Genomic DNA, 20750 nt, shown 5'->3' on the forward strand with positions numbered 1-20750 from the left:
GACTTTTCCGGCGGACTCTCCCCGCCGTCCTGACTACCCTTCTGGTAGCCTTTACTCGGGGCAACCTTCATTTTATGCGTCAACGCATACTCATCCGCTAACTTAGCAGTTGCGGCTAACGTGGCTGCCTCTTTCTCATCGAGGTAGGGTCTCATACCCTCAGGGACACAACCTTTAAACTGCTCAATCAGAATCAGTTGCAGCAGTCTGTCATAATCCCCCTCTACCCCTTTCGAGGCGCACCAACGCTCACAATATGTTTGCATCTCACGAGCAAACTCCAAATACGTGCGGTCCCACCGCTTCCTCGCATTCCGGAACCTCTGCCGGTATGCCTCCGGGACCAACTCATAAATCCTGAGGATGGCCTCCTTCACCACCTCATACTTCTGGGCATCTTCCGCGGATAAAGCTGAGTAAGCTTGTTGGGCCTTCCCTTTCAGTACACTCTGAAGTAAAACAACCCACTTATCCCTCGGCCATTCCTGACTTATAGCCACCTTTTCGAAGTGGAGAAAGTACCGATCCACATCGGTATCGTCAAATGGGGGAACCAGCCTAACCTCCTGGGTCGCCCGGAACCCTCCACCTTGGTTCGGCACGAGCCCCTGCTCGGCCCTTATCTTTAACTTCTCCAGCTCAAATTCCCTTTCCCTCTGTTTCTCCTCTCTCTCCAACTGTCTTTCTCTCTCTTGCCTTTCTACCTCTTTCTCTCTCTCTCGCCTTTCTACCTCTTTCTCTCTCTCTCGCCTTTCTAACTCTTTCTCTTTCTCCTGCCTTTCTAACTCTCTCTCTTTCTCCTGCCTTTCTAACTGCTTCTCTTCGTGTTCTAACTGCCGTACCCGGAACTCGTGCTCGAGTCTCAGTTTTTCAAGCTGTACCTGTACCGCGTCTCCAGCAGGTTTTTCAATAGACACCACCCCCAGCTCACCTTGGGGAAACACACCTTTAGATACATAGTGCTCTACAATAGCTCTGTGTATCTCCTCTCTCCTCATTGTCGACTTCACCTTAGCAAGATTCACCCGTTTGGCCACAGCTATCAATTCCGATTTCCTGGCATCCTCTAATGCCTCCAAGGTCGGCGCCTTTATAAATTCCTCAACCTCCATTTCTGCTGTTTGTCTTTTCTTTCTTTCGGGAATTTTAACCCAATCAATTTACTCCGTCCCAAATTTAGCGTTCAAAATCGCGGACGAGAACCCCACTTATGTTACGTACCCCGTAACTGGGTTGCCAAACCAGCAGAAATGGATCACTCAGTTGGAGTCTGGAGTACTAGAACTAAGAAAGTTTTATTAAAGAAACAAGCAACACAGTAACCGAAAGGATAATAAATGCAACAGTTCAGTGATGATAAACACACATGTGCACAGAAGTAAGATAACAGCATCAATCAAGCTCTATCGTTGTCTAGGGGTAAATGACCAATTTCAAAATGACTCAAAGTCCAGTCCAGTTAGTAGTTCAGTTCGCAGTAATCGTTGCCATGGCGATGGACAAGGTGGGGGAAGAGAGACATAGAATAGGAACAACTGATCATTCAGAACGGCTTCACTCACAGACCAGTGGGATGGCTCACAAGCAACTTTTGGGCGGGTCCTTGGTGATGTCACCTGAGGTCACCGACTGTGACCCCTCCTCCAGATGCGGTCGATCCTCTGCAGTGAACCCGGCACCCAGGCAAGGGCGGACACACACCGGGTTCCCGCTGATCGTACCTTTCCACCCTTGTCGTTGTCTGGCACTTCTCACCCACTCGTGAGAGGCGCACCGCTTCCAGGGTCTCGTTACCTCGGGTGGCGTGTGTGTCTGTCTTAGCGAACCTGTCCCTTTTTATCCCCCTGCTGGGGCATCGCCTGTCCATCACTTCAAACAGTTCAAGGTTCAAAGAGGGGAGCCGCTCCAGACAGCTCTCTCTCCCACATTCCTTCATTACACATCTCCAGACGCTGCTCCATTGTTCCTTATCTCTCCTTCCCCTGAGGGCAGGTGGCAGACCAACTGCTGATGCCACTGATGCTAGCCCAGGCCAGCAAACATCTTAATTTTATGTGTATTCTCGTAACAATATCTACGCAGTTCTGACGAAGGACCTCAGCCCGAAACGTCGACTGTATTCTTTTCCATAGATGCCGCCTAGCCTGCTGAGCTCCTCCAGCATTTTCTGTGTGTTGACAACAGCTTTTCCAGTTTTTCTAGTGTTAGCTATTTATTTTTGTTTTAATTTGCTACTAGCAGTAGTTAACCTCACTCAGAAAGACAGAAATGATGAAACATCTACCTTTTTTCATATTCACGTATTCAGAAGAAAAGTTAACATCAAAAGATAGTTTGAGGAACTAAAGCCGAATCCACTGGGCCTCCAAGACCCATCATGTGGCATCACTGTCCTTTTGATCATCCCTGGTGTTTGTTGTATTATGACTGCCACAATGAAAGGTTGTCTCAAACATTGATTATTTGATTATTTTAGTTTTTCTTAAATAGAGTATCTTTAACAATTAACAATTTAATTAAAAAAAAACAGCTTCTCTAACAACACACATCAAAGTTGCTGGTGAACGCAGCAGGCCAGGCAGCATCTCTAGGAAGAGGTACAGTCGACGTTTCAGGCCGAGACCTTCGCCTGCCTTCAAATAGTTTGGTCCAATTTCAGTTTCTTCATTCCCAATTAAACACAGTGATCCTGTGGGTTGGTACTGTTGAAATAGTTGAATGATTACACTTCAATGAGATTCTTCCTTAATTATTTTCCCATTCAACTACAAACTTTTACCTTCACAAGTCAAGCTTTTCTATTTCAATAGTTTTTCTCTCCAAAACAATTTATTGCAATTGTTTGGTAAGCAACCAGCTTTTAACTCAGTATCCCCATGGTGGTGTGAGCAATGCATTTAGGAGTCCCACTATGAGGCAATCATTCACCCAAGCTCTCTTGCTATCTGTGAGTTTACTCTCAACATAGATCAGCACAATAAAATTCCAAGAGCACACTTGGAATCTTGCTTAGTAATTCACCCTTGTCTGTGACATTGCCCCTATCCTAAGATACACACTCTCTTAATACTAACCAAACTCTGATCCAGTTGATGTGGGTGTCACAGAGCTGTGAGGCAGCAAACAAGAGTGAGTGGTTCTAGTGTATCATTGCAAGTTCATTAACTTTGGCTAACGGCAGCTAAGTTTATTTGCTGCAAATTTACCTCACAAGTTCACTAAAATGCTGCAAGAGAAATAACTTACCAGATATTCTGCCGAAATCTGGGCTCAAATTCATACTGTGGACTCAAAAATAAACAATATCCCATGGTAAGGGACTGGAATTCAGAAACGGATCCTTCATCGCTATCAAAGGTCGAATGTCAGAATTAGGATTAGAATCTGGTTTATTGCCATTGGCATATGTCGTGAAATTTGCTGATTTGTGACAGAAGTACAGTGCAATACATAACATAAACTATAAACTACAATCATATGTATCTAAAATTAAGTAAGTAGTGCAGAAAGAGAATTCATTGGATTTAGATTTCAGATTCAGATTTACTTATCACATGTACATTGAGACATACAGCGTTAACAACCAACACACCCAAAGATGTGCTGGAGGCAGCCTGCAAGTGTCACCACACGTTCCTGTGCCAACATGGCATGCCCACAATTTTCCCAGAACGACACAAGCTTCAACAATAACACCAACAATAAACAAAACAAGACAAAAACATGCCCCTTTCCCATCTTTCTCGCTCTTCCACCCACTCACCCACCGTACACCCAGACAGGCTACTAATGGGCCTCCAATCCTTGTCCCCGAGCTCTCAGACACACAGACATCAGGCCTCCAACTTTGGATTTCACCCTCAACTTCACCCTGGGGCCTTCACTCTCAACTTCCGGAATTGCACGGACTTCCAACCCCAATGACTTGGGCCCTTGTGACTCCGTTGGACCCCCATGGCTCCTTCGGGCCTCTAGCTTTGATCTTTGACCTTCTGGCTTCTACCGTTGGACTCACTGTGCTCCGGGATTCATCTTTTTGCTTTGCCCTATGGGACTTCGCTGCAACTGTGGTGTTCTGTATCTCTAACAAACTTTTCTGTCCCTTCCCTTTCTTCACCGTTCTTCAGATCAGCTGTGATGATCAAGCCTTCACCACCCATTCCCCCTGCGCAAACACCAGTGTCGCTCATTCTCTCCCGGTCTCCACCCCATCATTTCACTCTTTCTATCCTTCTCCCTTCCTGCAGTTTCAACCATGTTGGATTTCTATTCTCTCTGGTGTTGTAGAGGATAGGCCTGGCCCTTCCATTGCACAACGTATCAGTCAGCTAGACATTGATGCACTACCTGTCAGCATTCTTCCAAGCAACTACTTTTAATCACAGATCCATCAGGCAGTGCTCAGTGCAGAATGTCCTGCAGACACCGCAGGACAGGGACACTATGCAGAATGTGGCCTTGTTCCCTGAGCAAACGGTCCAAATCATCTGGCAGAATACCTCATCACCAGATCTCACTAACAAGCACCGAGACTTTACTTTGCTAGTGATGGTAAGCGCCTGGCACGCAGATCCTTACTGGGTGACCACCTCGTCACAAAGCTCGCTGTTCTCAGGACATCTGCATTGTGGAAGAGAAGTTCATCCACGTCCATGACGACTGCGGTTTTGCTAAGAGGCTGCGAGGACAGGTGCAAGGGTCCATACCCCGGTTCATCCCCAGCGGCTGAGTAACAGAGAATTCTGATGTGGGGGCATACACTGAGACAGACATCAAGCGCTGCTGGAAAGTCATCAGCTTGTTGAAGAATGCTCTTTGGTCTGACTGAAGCTTGTTGATCTCCCAGCACAGTGAGATGTCCGTGAGGGAAAGCTGCTGACTGGCGCGTTCCAGGCTGCAAGAGTGCGTGCTGAGGGATGCGCTGAAGCTGGGTGTAGCCAATGCTAATACTCTGCCTGAAGGACCACAGTCTGGGCTCCTTCCGCTACCTGTTGTGGAGGGGGGTGGGGCTGCATGGTGAGTCAAATGGGGAAATACCTCGTACACTGAAAAGATGGATCATCCCGGGGGCCACATGAGGGGTTATGGTATTGTGGTTTTAAAAAATGTTAACACTACTGAATGCAATGATCATGAATGTAAATGTTTTGCGTGTTTCTTCTTTTGTATATAATTGTTATTATGAATAACCTTTATTTTTGAAATATGAAAAGGAGTTTCTGACCTCCTCATTCTCGAGGCCCTCGGTTGGCCAGGGGTGACCAAGGATGTTGCATCCCAGCTGCCTACATGTTAAGCAAGCTGGTACGCAAACCAGAGCAGATCGATATAGAGTCCAAGCTGTTGTCCATGTAGCAAGCTCCCACCACCCTCCCCCTTCATGCAGCTGATGAATCCAAAGAAATGGCAGAGACCGATACAGTTTGACACCCGCTGTGTTGCAGGAGTTGTTAGTTAGCATTGAACTTGACGTAGGCCGGACTTAGGGACTCCAGCTCTGGAGTTTTCCTCGGGGTTTACTCCTGAAGCGTTCCCCCTGAGTGGGTGTAGCCACAAAGCAGCGGAAGCTTGAGATCAGACTTTTTCTTCTCCTTGATGAGCGGCCAACCGCAGCTGATGAGCCTCATCTGTCCGAAGCAGCTGGTTTTAAGGCGCCAGTAACCAGCCTTTGCCCCTTCTCCTATCAGTAGAAGTGGTTCCACCAAGCTTAGGAGCTTAGCCACACGTGAAGGCCAGGAGCTGGATTTGGTTGTGACAGTCTATTTGAGATGCACGAGATTGGGAGCATTTAACAGATAGTGGGAGCTGATCCCGACTACCAACCCCCAGCTATAACACCCTTAAAGGCCCTCCCCATTAGTTCTGATAAAAGAACATTGACTCAAAATATTGACTCTGTCTCTTCCCCTGCAGATGCCACCTGAGGTTTGTCTTCATTTTCTACATCCACTGCAAATTTGCAGCATCTGCAATCGTCTTCTCTTCATTGACTGTGATTATTTTTGATGTTTCAGAAACTTGAGTCATTTATTGCAAACTGCAGGGAGGCTTCCAATCTATTACTGGACACCATCAGAATGTTCGAATTTAATAAACCCAGCCACAGCGCACAGGTAAGTGACCAAATCCTCTTGAGTTGCTTCCCTACCACAGATGTGAGGCTCAATAGTCTATAGTTTCCCAGATTATTCCTGTTTCCATTCTTGAATAATGGAATGGCATTAGCTACTCACCAGACCTCTGAAGCCTCACCTGTGACTAGAGAAGACAGGAGGATCTTGGTCAAGGCTTCAGCAATCTTATCTCTTGCATCTGTCAATAACCTGAGGTATTTCCCATCATCCTGTTGTGCCCTGAAAACTTATCTCCCTTAATAATGAACAGAAGAGATTCCACAGATGCTGAAAATCCAGAGCAACATACCCAAAATGCAGGAGGAACTCAGAAGGTCAGGCAGCGTCTATGGAGGGGAATAAATAGACACTTTGAGCTGAGGCCCCTCATCAGGACTGGAAAGAAAGGAGGTTGAAGCCAGAATAAGAAGCAGAGGTCCCCCAGCATTTTGTGTACCTTAATGTTGTTCGTGATACCTAACACCACCTCCTTCTTTATCTCAAAATGTCACAGCATCTTAGCACATTCCATACTGATCCCATTAACTTGCACGTCCCTCACCTTGGTGAGTACCAATGTAAAGTACTCATTTAGGACCCCATTCAGATCATTTAAGACCTCCAAACACATGTAGCCTTCTTTATCCTGAAGTGCTCCTTATCTTTACCCGGATTGTCCTCTTGCCCTTGATTATGTATCGAAAGCATTGGGATTCTCTTTAATCCTATATTGAAAGGACTTTTCATGCCCCTCATGCCTCTTGTAATTCCCTTCTTGAGTTCTTTTCCACCTTCGTTATAATCTTCAAGGGCTCTATTTGATTTCAGCTTCCTGAACCTTACATACACACCTTTTTCCTTCTTGACTGAATTCACCACCTCTCTCAATATCCAAGGTTCCCTTACCTTGCCATCCATGTTCTCCCTTCTTAATGGAACATACCTATCCTGTACTCTGTGCAGTTGGTCTTTAAACTCCTTCCACATGTCAGATGTGGACTTGCCCAGAAACATCTGTTCCTAATTAACTCTTCATTGTTCCTGCCTAATACCCTGCCCCAATTTAATACTCAACCACAAGGTCCATTCTTTTTTTTTGTAATTTATTTTTTATTGAATTTCATCATCAAACAAACATTTCCATCAGATGTATTTCAGATACTGTACATATATATCATATAATCATATTTGTCACAAATCTCCACATAATATTTATCTGAGGTATACACTTACAGAACGGAGAGGAAAGAAAGAACAACCGAAAGAGGAAAAGGTTCATTCTTATTCTTATCTATAGCTATCTTACAATTTATGAAGTTCTGGTCACCATTCCCTACTGTTCTCCCAGTGAATGGTCATTCGATTGGCCAGGCTTATTACAGATCACCAGGTCCAGAATGGCCCCTCCTCTCATTGCATTTTCTACACACTGATTAAGAAATCTTCCAGGTTGCGCCTAACAAATTCTGCTACATCTAATCCTCTTGCACGAAGGAAGAACTAGTCTACATTGGGGAAGCTGAAGTCACCCATGACAAAACATCTGTTGTTTCTACACTTTTCCATAATTTGCCTGGGTGATGTGGTGGGGTAGATGGTGGGGAGGGGTTTTGGGAATCTATATAGGGGATGATGTGTGGTGGGATGATGGGTGTGTGGGGGATGTGTGTTGTGGAGGGGCTGTGTGAGGGATTGTGGAAGGAGTGTGGGTGGGGGGAGGATGAAGTATGTATGAGTGATGGGAATCTCTCACAGTTTCATCCAAGTTTTTATTATTGTAAATCTCTGATGCACCAGGCATCACAATGACTACTGATTCCAATCCAAGACCGCACCATTGATCCTGTCCCTCTGCTCTCTGATTGTCTGCCATTGCCCTTCCAGCAGACACATTATCCTGAACCCACGCACTCCTACCTTATGGAGTACAGTAATCTTTTATACTACATTTTATTAAAGGCCTTCTGGAAATCCGAACATTCTTATCAGTTTACAGAATGGGGTATCTCTGGGATTAGCTAGTCTGGATGTAAATTCCATGTGTCAAAGTCTTTAATAGTTGGTGTGGAGCTGCTTCTTTCCTATATTAACCATTTTGTTTTTGCCTTTTTCCTGAAGGAAGTCACTAACTGCATCCATAACCACAAGCTGACCATGCAGAGAGTTTTGCAAGATGCCCGACTGGTCAATTTGCAACTGGAAGGTGGAGCAATTCTTGCCAGGCTCAAGAAAGAGGAAACTCGATTCAGTTCTTCTGAGGACTACAGGTGGGGATACAAATCTGTTTGGTTTGATAATTTTACTAGTGTTGCTGTATGTCACTTTGCATCTCCCTCTTTCTAAATGCACTGACCTCTGGCTGGGATTGTTGGTGTGTGGACTACCCCAAGACTATATTGTATCAACTGCAGGATTACTGGTGTTATATGAGACAGTTTTCCTGGCCTTTCCTCTGAGGAATTTCCTGGACACACGAAGAACTGCCTGGGCTTCCCAGGAGGGGGAGTTGAGCCTGCAGTTTTAATAAGTCATGGCTGAGCATTACAGTACAGTGGATATGGGGCATGAGGATTTTAGTTTTGAAGTCCAGCTCAGAAAGGATGATCAGGGAGGCTCACCAGAGAGGAATGCTGGAGAGGTGTGGGGGACTGACTCATGACAGTCTGTAACGTGCAGAGGGTTCAGACAGCAAGTAAATCAACACCATCAGAACATATAAGAAGGTGAGGTGTCTCAGTCATAGCAATCCAAGAATAGTGGCTTCTCTGTGCTCTTCACGTCAGTTCTACAGTAAGGACTATGCTCTGTGGCCATTTCATTAGATACTACCTGTGGTCTTCTTCTGCTGTAGCCCATCCACTTCAAAGTTTGATGTGATGTACATTCAGGGATGCTCTTCTGCACACCACTTTAGTAATGCATTATTTGAGGTTACTGTTGCCTTCCTGTCAGCTTGAACCAGTCTGGCCATTCTCCTCTGACCTTTCACCCACAGAACTGCTCCACAACTGGATGACTTTTGGTTTTGCACCATTCTCTGCAACTGTATAGTCTGTTGTGCATTAAAATCCCAGGAGAGCAGCAGTTTCTGAGATACTCAAACCTCCCCATCTGGCACCAATAATCGTTCCACAGTCAAAGTCACTTAGATCACATTTATCCCCATTATGATGTTTGGTCTGAGCAATAACTGAACCTCTTGACCATATCTTTTGTGTATTGAGTTGCTGCCACATGATTGGCTGATTAGATATTTGAATTAACAAGCAAGTTTACAAGTTTATCTAATAAAGTGGCCACTGAGTGTGTCAGCATCGATGAATGGTTATAGCATAAAAAGAGACAACTCCACTCACTGTGTCCATAGTACAGTGATCTAATGTCCCATACCACCATTCTTTCCCCAGAGCCCTGCAGTTTGTTCCCTCCCAAGTGGCCATCAAACTTCTATTTGAGGTTTGATTGATTCTGCTCCAATACATTCCAAATCCTCCACTTTCCCCTCACTTCTCTCTTATATCGGCATTAGAATTTAGTTTATTATCATTAACGTATATCATAAAATTTGTTGTTTTGCAGCAGCAGTAGAGTGCAAGACATTAAAAAATTGCTACTTTACACAAACAAAAAGATGAACCATGTGATACTATTCATGGACATAGAGAAATCTGATGACGGAGGGGAAGAAGTTGTTCCTAAAGCTTTGTGTGTAGGTCTTCAGATTCCTGCACCTCCCCTAATGGTAGCAACAAAAAATAGGCATAACCCGGATGGTGAGGGTCTTTAATAATGGATGCCCCCATATTGAGGCACTACTTCTTCAAGATGTTCTTAATGGTGGGAAGACTTTGCCCATAATGGATTTAGCTGAGGCTACACCCTCTGCAGCTTCTTTCAATCCAGTGCATTGGAGGCTCCATCCCAGACGGTGATGCAACCAGTCGGAATGATATCTGTCATACATCTGTAGGAATCTGCAAGGGTACTTGTTGACATACCAAATCTCCTCAAACTCCTAACAAAGTAGAGCCACTGCTATGTCTTCTTCATGATTGCATCCAAGTGTTGGGCCCAGGATAGATCCTCTGAAATGCTGGCATCCAGGAATTCTCCCTTTCCATTGCTGACAACTCCATGAGGATTAGAATGCGTTCTCCCGATTTCCCCTCCCTGAGGTCCCCAGTCAATTTTCATTGGTCTCATTGACACTGAGGGCAAGGCTGTTGTTGCAACACCACTCAAGCAGACATTCTATCTCAGTCCTGCAATGCCACCTCATTGCCATCTTAGACTCCAGTGGTCATCGGCGAATTCATAGATGGCGTTTGAGCTGTGCCTGGTCTCTGAATCAATGATGAATCCTGATCAGCTTGGTCTGGTTGGGTCGAATCTTTGCTATATTGTTTTATTTATCATATTCAACTGGCTTCCCTCTATTTATCACATTCAACTGAGTCTTGATGCAGCAGTATCGGGTGCCCTGTCAAACTCCTTTGCTTGACGATGAACAACCCCAACTCTACGTTCTAACTTTGCAGCTGAATTTCCTCCACTGTGGAAGTCCTTTGGTATTTGTACCCTTTTGTTGCAGCTTGTTGGTCAAGTAAGCTCTACGTATATAATGGCCCGGTGGATAATTATGACTGGTGACCTTCTATAACTTGTATATTTACAGAGACGCCATTGATTTGGTAACACCCCTCTACAACATGGTGGAAGAAAATGTCCACACTCTGGTGATGAGGTCCAATCAGTGTCTGCAACATTTGGAGTTCTTAAAGAATCTGAGGATACTCGAGGACAAAATTAAACAGGTTGAGGATAAACTGAAACACTTGCAATCTGAAATGTTAACTATGTTTCTCTTTCCAAGGAGGCTGCCTGCCTTGATGAGTATTTCCAGCATTTTCTGTTTTAATTTGGTTTTTGGCCATTTAGCAGCAAAGAGTGAGGACATGTTTCTTGTTTGTCAGTCAGTCAGGTTTGTTAAGTTTACCAGCACTAAAGTCAAAGTGGAGTTTATAAGTACGTGTATGCACATGTGCATTAAAAAACTTACTTGCAGCAGTATTTCAGGCACATAGCACCATATAAGCAGTATTCACAAGAAAAACATTAGATTAGATTAGATTATGAGGACACTCAGTCCTCATTTATTGTCATTTAGAAATGCATGCATGCACTGAGAAATGATACAGTGTTCCTCCAGAGTGATATCACAAAAAAAAGGACAAAACCAAAGACTAATACTGACAAGACCACATAATTATAACATATAGTTACAGCAGTGCAAAGCAATACCATAATTTGATAAAGAACAGACCATGGGAACGTTAAAAAAAAGTCTCAAAGTTCCGATCGACTCCCGATAGTCCCCAATAGCAGGCGGCAGAAGGGAGGAACTCTCCCTGCCATAAACCTCCAAGCACTGACAACTGTCGATGCATTGGAAGCACCCGACCCCAGCTGACTCTGAGCCCATCCGAAAACTTCGAGCCTCTGACCAGCCCTTCGACACCGAGCACTGAGCACCATCTCTGCCAAGCGCCTTGACCCCGTCCTGGCCGCCGAGCAACAAGCAAAGCCGAGGATTCGGGGCCTTCCCCTCCGGAGATGCAGGATCACACAGTAACAGCGGCAGCGAAAAAGGCATCTCAGAAGTTTCTCCAGATGTTCCTTCGTTCTCTCACGTCTGTCTCCATCAAACCAGAATTGTGCACGGCACCCTACTTGACAGATTACAGATATCATTCACTGGAGTAGCCGCGCAAGCTGCGTCGCACCGCCATCTTCTTCAAAATTACAAGAAAAACCACAATTAGAACAAAACAAATACTTTTATGCAAGGTGATCAAAGTAGTTGTAGTGTTGCTAAACTGTGATGATTGGGTTTGGAGTAGCTGGTTCAAGAAACAATGGCTGAAGGGAAGTGTCTGTGGTGTGAGATCTCAGTACCTCTTGCCCAATAGTACCTGTGAGAAGGTGGCACGGTCTGTATGGTGCAGATTTTTGATGATGGATGTGACCTTCTTGTGATAGTACCTCCTATAAATATGACTGCTTGTGGGGAGGTATGTACCCATGATGTATTGGGCACAGTTCACTACTCCCTGCCACCTCTTTGAAGTCTTTGAAGAAGATAGTAGATAGATGCTGTGTAAGGAATTCTCATTTTCTTGGTTATTTTTAAGTGTCTTATGGTTCAGCCAGCAGGAGAGGAGACTTTAGTTCACTTTATTGGAGGTTCGGAGAGGAAGGGTGGTGAAACATGAAGCGATGGATCCTGGGAGAAAAAAATAATGAATGTACAGAAACAGGGCCACCATGGTCCTGCAATTTGTAGCTCTCACCCAGACTACTGCTCAGGACTTTACAACAGCCCAGCTGTAAAGATAATGATAAAGATTAGCTTTATTTGTCATTACATACATCGAAATATACAGTGAAATGTGTTGTTGGCGTCAAATCAAATTAGCGAGGATTGTGTGGAACAGGCTGCAAGTATCACCATGTTTATGACACCAACATAGTATGCTCATAACCCACAAACCACAGCCATATGTCTTTGGATGTGAGAGGGAACTGGAATACGACTGAATCCAGTGGATTTTTCCTGGAATCGTGGGCATTTTATAATTACATAGAACTCCAAATGTAGTCATACATCACAAATCTGGCAAACGTTGACTATGCATACACAACATATTTATATCAGATGGTGTGTCTAAACTGCCATTACATGATGCTTATGTAGACTCAGGTTCAGAGATCATTTACAGCCTTTTTCCGTGAATCAAATTGCAGAGTTAATTTTCAGTGACATTCAAAAGGAAGAGTGTAATTGCTGGAACTGTAACATGAAACAGAAAATTGCAACAGCTTTCTTTCAGCTGCTGCAGGTACTTCTGTAACTTCCTTTTGTAATTCCAGTAACATTGACCTGATGTTGATTTAAGATGCATACTCAGTCTGGTCTTGATTTAAGGCATTTGTTGGAGAATTGGTTCATCACTTTCTCTTTATTCCTTCTTCAGCAAAACAACTGGCTGCTTTGCACCGGTGAACCGTACCTGCAGAACTCAGCCACAAATGGAGATTCACTCAAAATGATACAACAGGAACAGAAAAAGTTCAGTGAATTCTTTGTACTGGCCACAGTAAGTCATGGTCGTTCCACCTGTATGTTTTAATTAGGTGTAGTTAGCCCACAATGTCTGCACTGAATACAATGCCAACCAGAACTAAATCCCTTCTGCCATGCACGTGATCCATATACTTCCATTCACTGCATATCTATGCATCAATCTAAAAGCCATCATACCTGCTTCTACCACCACCCCCCCAGCAGCCCGTTCCAGACACCCACCACTCTCTGTGTGGAAAACAAAACCATCCCCCATGTGAGCGTGTGGCTGCCAGTATTGTGGTGTGGTTGGTGCTAACGCACTGTAATTAGTCATGCCGTCATGAAGAAGGAGCAACAGGACCTCTAATTTCCCAGTAGTCTGTGTAGATTCAGCATGTCACTAAAAGCTTTGACAAACTTCTGTCGATACCCATTGGAGAGTATCTTATCTGGTCGCATCATATGGAATACCAGTGCCCAGGAATGAAGAATTCTACATGAAAATGGTGGATACAGCCCAGTCCGTAACAGACAAAGCCTTTCTCACCATTGAGCATATTTACATAGAGTGCTGCCACAAGAAAGCAGCATCCATCATCAAAGACCCACCACTATCTAAGGCGTGCTCTCTTCTCACTGCTATCATCAGGCAGAAAGTACAGGAAGGACCGTTAAGTCCCACACTACCAGGTTCAGGAACAGTTATTACCCTACAAACATCAGACTCTTGAACCTGCATGGGTGTCTTCACTCAGCTCAACTCTGAACCGAATCTACAAGCCACAGCTGAGAGTTGAGTGGGGACCAAAAGTGAGTGAGCTGCCCCAGAATGGATACGGCAAAGCCCCTTCACCAGAGGTGCTACCCTTCCCTGGACACCCCGTACCCTTACTGTGTATGACATCAATAATATCAACAGAGCAAAAGAAGTGATCAGAATGTGTAGTTCAGTACCCTTGTGTTAAAGTGGGAGGAGTCAACATTCATCCGCACATTGTCTGGATGATTGATCTGATCTGTCCATTCAGCAGAGTCTTTGAATGGGTTTCTAGATGCATCTTAATCACAGACAGTCTGATTACGATGAGTGAGTAAGTCATTGTTACCTGCATGAAAGGCATTGAGAAGATAGATGAAAATGTAATCATGGCACTAAACAGATGGAGTGATTAGGAGAAAGTGAAGCTTAAGTAGTACTTACTCCCTAAAATTTGATACCTCTTGACCTCATGGCCAAGTATTCCATGTGACATTGTATCATATCTGTTTACACTTTGGTAAAGCACCTTGGGTTAAGAAGGTGTAACCCAGGTTAATTAAACTCAAAGATGTAATGTTAGAAGGTTCCACCTGCAGAGGGATGAAAACAAGGGTTACCGATTTAAAAAAATAGAATTTGAAAAAAAATCTCTATGCGAGGGCGGGGCTGACGTAGGGCAGACAAGGCAAGAAACGCAGCAATGATTAGAAGCTGAAGATATGAGCTGTTAAGCGTGGAATTAGTAGTGAGTATCTTTACCCTACTAACTTGAAAACTTTAGGGTGAAACCCCTGGAGGAGACACAATAGTGGTAAAAGATTTATTGAAGCTATGGCTATAACATGCAACAGCTATAACAAGACGATATCGACAGAGACAAATGTCCAACATCCCTACTGTGTAGTCGTGAATTAGTTCTGTAAAATCTACCAAGGGATTTGGTCAAGTTTTGGTACAAGTTTGTGAACTGACTTTCCGTGGATGATCAACTATTTCATCCAAAGAACCGAGAGACAAGTTGGCAAGCCACCCAAGATGAAGAACGAGCATGGGAACAAAATGTGTAATGACGCAGAGGATTTAATATGGTTGGATGTATCAGTTTATTTTCATTTGAAGAATCCAAATTTGATTTTCTGCAAAAACTGATTATTTTTGCAAAGACTGATAAGTTACTGAATGAGATTTACTTTGTTTAAAAGTTGTGATGTTGGAGAATTGTCTTAAAATTTGTATATATAATTTTTTTGAATTTGAATTTAAATTTGTCGACCTACTGCCTGGAACTGAAACTGAAGTTGGCTATAATACTTAAGAATAGGAAAGAAAAATTGTAGGAAAGATGTCAACGAAATAGAGAGAGTACAGAGAAGATTTACTAGAATGTTACCTGGGTTTCATCACCTAAGTTACAGAGAGGTTGAACAAGTTGGGTCTTTATTCTAGGAGGTTGAGGGGGGACTTGATAGAGGTATTTAAAATTATGAGGGGGATAGATAGAGTTGACGTGGATAGGCTTTCTCCATTGAGAGTGGGGGAGATTCAAACAAGAGGACATGAGTTGAGAGTTAAAGGGCAAAAGATTAGGGGTAACATGAGGGGGAACTTCTTTACTCAGAGAGTGGTGGCTGTGTGGAATGAGCTTCCAGCAGAAGTGGTTGAGGCAGGTTCGATGTTGTCATTAAAAGTTAAATTGGATAGCTATATGGACAGGAAAAGAATGGAGGGTTATGGGTTGAGTGCAGGTCGGTGGGACTAGGTGAGAGTAAGAGTTCGGCACGGACTAGAAGGGCCGAGATGGCCTGTTTCCATGCTGTAGTTGTTATATGGTTATATGGTAATAGGAACCATATTTGGTTTTCTAACTAGGGATAAGTAAAAAGGGAAGTTTATTTTGTAAACTTTTAGATAGTGAATATCACTAGATCTAATTAGTTTGAGAGATTAAAGGAATCTCACTGATTCTAATTAAAAAGAATTTGTTTTGGTTTGTTATCTAAGATTTGGAACCTCATCAGAATGCTGGAATGTTGGAATTTTGAATTGCTCTTGCTCATGTAAATATTTTGTGCATATGTTCTTTTTTCGTTATAAGCAAAACCTTATTCCCAGAAGTGAGGGTTTCTATTCACTGCCTCCTTCCAATATCAGAACCTTCTGATGGCCTACTAACACCTAGTGTAATTTGATTTTCTCAAAGAGTATGGTGACTAGTCACACACAATAAGCCAGGTGTTGCAAAGGTGATAAGAGTGTAAGTGTATTGTGGAGTTTAGAAATTAATACTGCTCCACCTTACAGCTTTCTCACAGCTACACCTAGCAGCAGGAATACAAAAATGGTCTGGGGCTGTTGCAGCAGACAGACACTCTGATTAAGATGCAACTAGAAACCCATTCAAAGACTCTGCTGAATGGCCAGAACAGATCAATCATCCAGACAATGTGCGGATGAATGTTGACTCCTCCCACTTTAACACAAGGGTACTGAACTACACATTCTGATCATTTCTTTTGTGGTATATACTCCCTAAACTTGATTCCTCTTGACATCTTGACCAAGTATTCCATGTGACATTGTATCATGTCTGTTTACACTTTTGTAAAGCACCCCAGTTTGAGAAGGTGATATGACTATAAGCTTATTGTTGAGTTTAGAAATTAATACTGCTCCACCTTACACCTTTCTCACGATTACACCTTGCAGCAGGAATACAAAAGGAGTCTGGAGCTTTTGCAGGAGGCAGACACTCTGGATGGTTTCTCGTATCCTGAGTTTTCAGAGTTCAAAGATATGGCGCAAGAGTTCAAAACGCGACTCGACAATTTTCACGTTAGTGTCAAGAAACATCAGGCAGAACTGGAAGCTCTTGTCAACCTGTACAACTACTGTGATCAGGTCTGTAAAACTCTGTGCAATGTAAGATAGCAACACACACAAAAAATACCGGTGAACGCAGCAGGCCAAGCAGCATCTATAGGAAGAGGTACAGTCAACGTTTCGGGCCGAGACCCTTCGTCAGGACTAACTGAAAGAAGAGATAGTAAGAGATTTGAAAGTGGGAGGGGAAGGGGGAGATCGGAAATGGTAGGAGAAGATAGGAGGGAGAGGGATGGAGCTAAGAGCTGGAAAGTTGATTGGCAAAAGGGATACGAGGCTGGAGAAGGGAGAGGATCATGGGACGGGAGACCGAGGGAGGAAGAAAGGGGAAGGGGAGCCCTGAGGATGGGCAAGGTGTATAGTGAGAGGAACAGAGGGAGAAAAAAGAGAGAGAAAAAAACAATAAGGGATGGGGTTCAAAGGGGAGGTGGGGCATTAATGGAAGTTAGAGAAGTCAGGTTGGAGGCTACCCAGACGGAATATAAGGTGTTGTTCCTCCAACCGATTGTGGCTTCATCTTGACAGTAGAGGAGGCCGTGGATAAACATATCAGAATGGGAATGGGACGTGGAATTAAACTGTGTGGCCACTGGGAGATCCTGCTTTCTCTGGTGGACAGAGCGTAGGTGTTCAGCGAAACGATCTCCCAGTCTGTGTCAGGTCTCGCCAATATATAGAAGCCCACATCGGGAGCACCGGACGCAGTATATCACTCCAGCAGACTCACAGGGGAAGTGTCGCCTCACTTGGAAGGACTATCTGGGGCCCTGAATGGTGGTGAGGGAGGAAGTGTAAGGGCATGTGTAGCACTTGTCCGCTTACAAAGATAAGTGCCGGGAGGGAGATCAGTGGGAAGGGATGGGGGGGACGAATGGACAAGTGAGTTGCATAGGGAGCGATCCCTGTGGAAAGCAGAAAGAGGGGGGAGTGAAAGATGTGCTTAGTGGTGGGATCCCGTTGGAGGTGGCGGAAGTTATGGAGAATTATATGTTGGATCTGGAGGCTGGTGGGGTGGTAGATGAGGACAAGGGGAACCCTATTTCTAGTGGGGTGGCGGGAGGATGGGGTGAGAGCAAATGTAAGTGAAATGGGAGAAATGCGTTTGAAAGCAGAGTTCCCATCCTTTCCCACTGATCTCCCTCCCGGCACTTATCCTTGTTAGCGGAACAAGTGCTACACATGCCCTTACACTTCCTCCCTCACCACCATTCTGGGCCCCAGACAGTCCTTCCGGGTGAGGCGACACTTCATCCGTGAATCGGCTGGGGTGATGTACTGCATCCGGCGCTCCCGATGCGGCTTTCTATATATTGGCGAGACCCGACGCAGGCTGGGAGACCATTTCGCTGAACACCTACGCTCTGTCCGCCAGCGAAAGCAGGAACTCCCAGTGGCCACACATTTTAATTCCACGTCCCATTCCCATTCTGATATGTCTATCCACGGTCTCCTCTATTGTCAAGATGAAGCCACACTCAAGTTGGAGGAACAACACCTTATATTCCGTCTGGGTAGCCTCCAACCTGATGACATGAACATTGACTTCCAACTTCCATTAATGCCCCTCCTCCTGTTCTTACTCCATTCCTTATTTTTTTTTTCCTTTATTTCTCTCTTTTTTTCTCTCTCTGTCCCTCTCACAATAATCCTTGCCTGCTCTCCATCTTCCTCTGGCGCTCCCCTCCCTTTTCTTTCTCCCTAGGCCTCCCGTCCCATGATCCTCTCCCTTCTCCAGACTTGTATCCCTTTTGCCAAACAACCTTCCAGCTCTTGGCTCCATCCCTCCCCCTCCTGTCTTCTCCTATCATTTCAGATCTCCCCCTCCCCCTCCCACTTTCAAATCTCTTACTATCTCTTCTTTCAGTTAGTCCTGACGAAGAGTCTTGGCCCGAAACGTCGACTGTACTTCTTCCTATAGATGCTGCCTGGCCTGCTGCGTTCACCAGCATTTTTTATGTGTGTTGCTTGAATTTCCAGCATCTGCAGATTTCCTCATGTTTGCAATGTAAAATAACTGTGTCTTGCTCCCCAATGTCACAGACAGGATAAGCTGAGTAAAAAATAATGGAACTTTTCCCAATTTTCTTCAACAGGGCTATTTGGTACATGAAGGAAACCTATCAAGTGAAACATTTATAAGTCTAACTGACATGCAGAATTAGCAAGGGTAATTCTCTTAGGAAGTTATTAGTTAATATTTAAATAAAGGCCCAAACAAGTTCCGATTGACTGAAAGTCATATTATTTCCATTTAAATAATAAGCTAGGAGTGATGATAATGGGTGAGCAACATTTTAACAAACCTTGATAACCTTAGGGCAGCACCCACACCAGAACCACTAGACTTACAAAAATTACTTCCCCCAAGCCATCAGGTTAACAGCTCCACCTATCAACCCCACCACCACTAAGTATTCATCAGTCACTCCTCTCCACAGCCTCTCAGCTCCCTTCACCCCTGTGCACTGCCACCTTAAGAATACACTCCACCCTCGTATCTACACTGCCCTACTGTGTTTTCGTATTGCTCTTCTGCTACCATTTTGCCAAGAGTCACTTTGTCAGTTTATCATTTCCTGTCAGAGTCACCCTATGTACGGATACCCTTGTAACCAGCATCACTTTATGTATGCACATATGATCAGTCTATGCATTTAAGCTAATCTTTAAGGCCAATATTTAGGGAAACAAGGCAAACTAGTATAAGCTAAGTAATACGGCCACACTCAAATAGTTAATTGTGCACTGTGTTTATACTTGTAATTTGCTTTCATTTTTATATTTGTTCTGGTCTTTATTCTTATTGTGTTTTTTATGCTGCATTGGGTCTAGAGTAACCATCATTTTTTCTCCTTTACACCTGTGAACCGAAGAAAGACAATAAACAATCTTGAATATCTTGAAAACATTATGTAGCTCTGACTAGGTTGAAAAGGCAGGTGATGAGCAAGGCAAATCCGAAAGGGAAAGAAACCCTACGCAGACGCATGATCCGTCAATGAAAGAGGGAGCACAAGCCTCAAAAGGCCCACCAGCATAAACTCTAATTTGAAAAGAAATCCAACAAGTTACATGTAAAAAGGGCATAAGATGTTTTTCACTGCAAATGCCTCAACGAATGTGTGGGGAACCGCACAGTCATCCAGAATTAACTTCCCTTCAAACATACCGTCTCTGCCTCATTGAGTAGACTTAGCCAAGGGAAATGGGATCAAAAGGGGATTAGCATCTGCTACTGATGCAGGTTGGAAGGTGTGTGCTTGATGAAGAAATGACCATGTATACAACGCTGGGGCAGCTTGTTCACTCTCAAACATGGAGGTAGAATAATGGAAAGCCAACAATCACAGAGCTAATGGGTTAACCCCCTTTGGGAGGAATTTAGATTAGTGTGAACAGCAGAGAGATAATTAATTCTTTTTTAAAAAACAACTCACTGAATTTCTCTAGTCTGCCATACTGCTTCCCGTGGAGCTGATGGTTGGGAGAGGAATTTCACAATAGCCTTTCCTGTCTGTTTTCTGTAATTTTGTTGTGATATTTATATGGAAACAAGGCAGACATCTTCTCCTCACTTCTTAAACACAACCGATTCTGCAGAAGCTCAAAATCCAGAGTAATACATAAAAAAATCTGGAGGAACTCAGCAAGTCAGGCAGCATCTATGGAAAGGAATAAAGTGTCAACGTTTCAAGCCGAGTCCTGATGAAGGGTCTCAGCCTGAAATGTCAACTCTTTATTCCTCTCCATAGATGCTGCCTGACCTGCTGAGTTCCTCCAACATTCTGATTCTGCTTGCTTCATTGGTGTTTCTCCAAGCCTTGTTGGTACTGTGGATAACCGGGAAAATCCCTGTGGAGATAAACAGAGT

At 44.1% G+C, this 20750-nt stretch overlaps 1 protein-coding gene across 7 annotated transcripts in view; it reads left to right on the forward strand.

The window, feature by feature from the left end:
- LOC134342864 (pleckstrin homology domain-containing family G member 4B-like) overlaps positions 1-20750 on the forward strand; it is a 228639-nt gene that overhangs the window by 147967 nt on the left and 59922 nt on the right. For all 7 annotated transcript variants that reach the window (XR_010017127.1, XM_063041518.1, XM_063041517.1 and 4 more), the window contains 5 exons: positions 6015-6113; positions 8232-8380; positions 10789-10927; positions 13148-13270; positions 16706-16897. Coding sequence is in view for 6 of the 7 variants with exons in the window: in XM_063041518.1 (XP_062897588.1) it covers positions 6015-6113; positions 8232-8380; positions 10789-10927; positions 13148-13270; positions 16706-16897 (702 nt within the window). In the remaining variant the exon portion in view is untranslated. The remainder of the gene's footprint in view (positions 1-6014; positions 6114-8231; positions 8381-10788; positions 10928-13147; positions 13271-16705; positions 16898-20750) is intronic.

Source organism: Mobula hypostoma, chromosome 2 (assembly GCF_963921235.1).
Source record: "Mobula hypostoma chromosome 2, sMobHyp1.1, whole genome shotgun sequence".
Taxonomy (NCBI): domain Eukaryota; kingdom Metazoa; phylum Chordata; class Chondrichthyes; order Myliobatiformes; family Myliobatidae; genus Mobula; species Mobula hypostoma.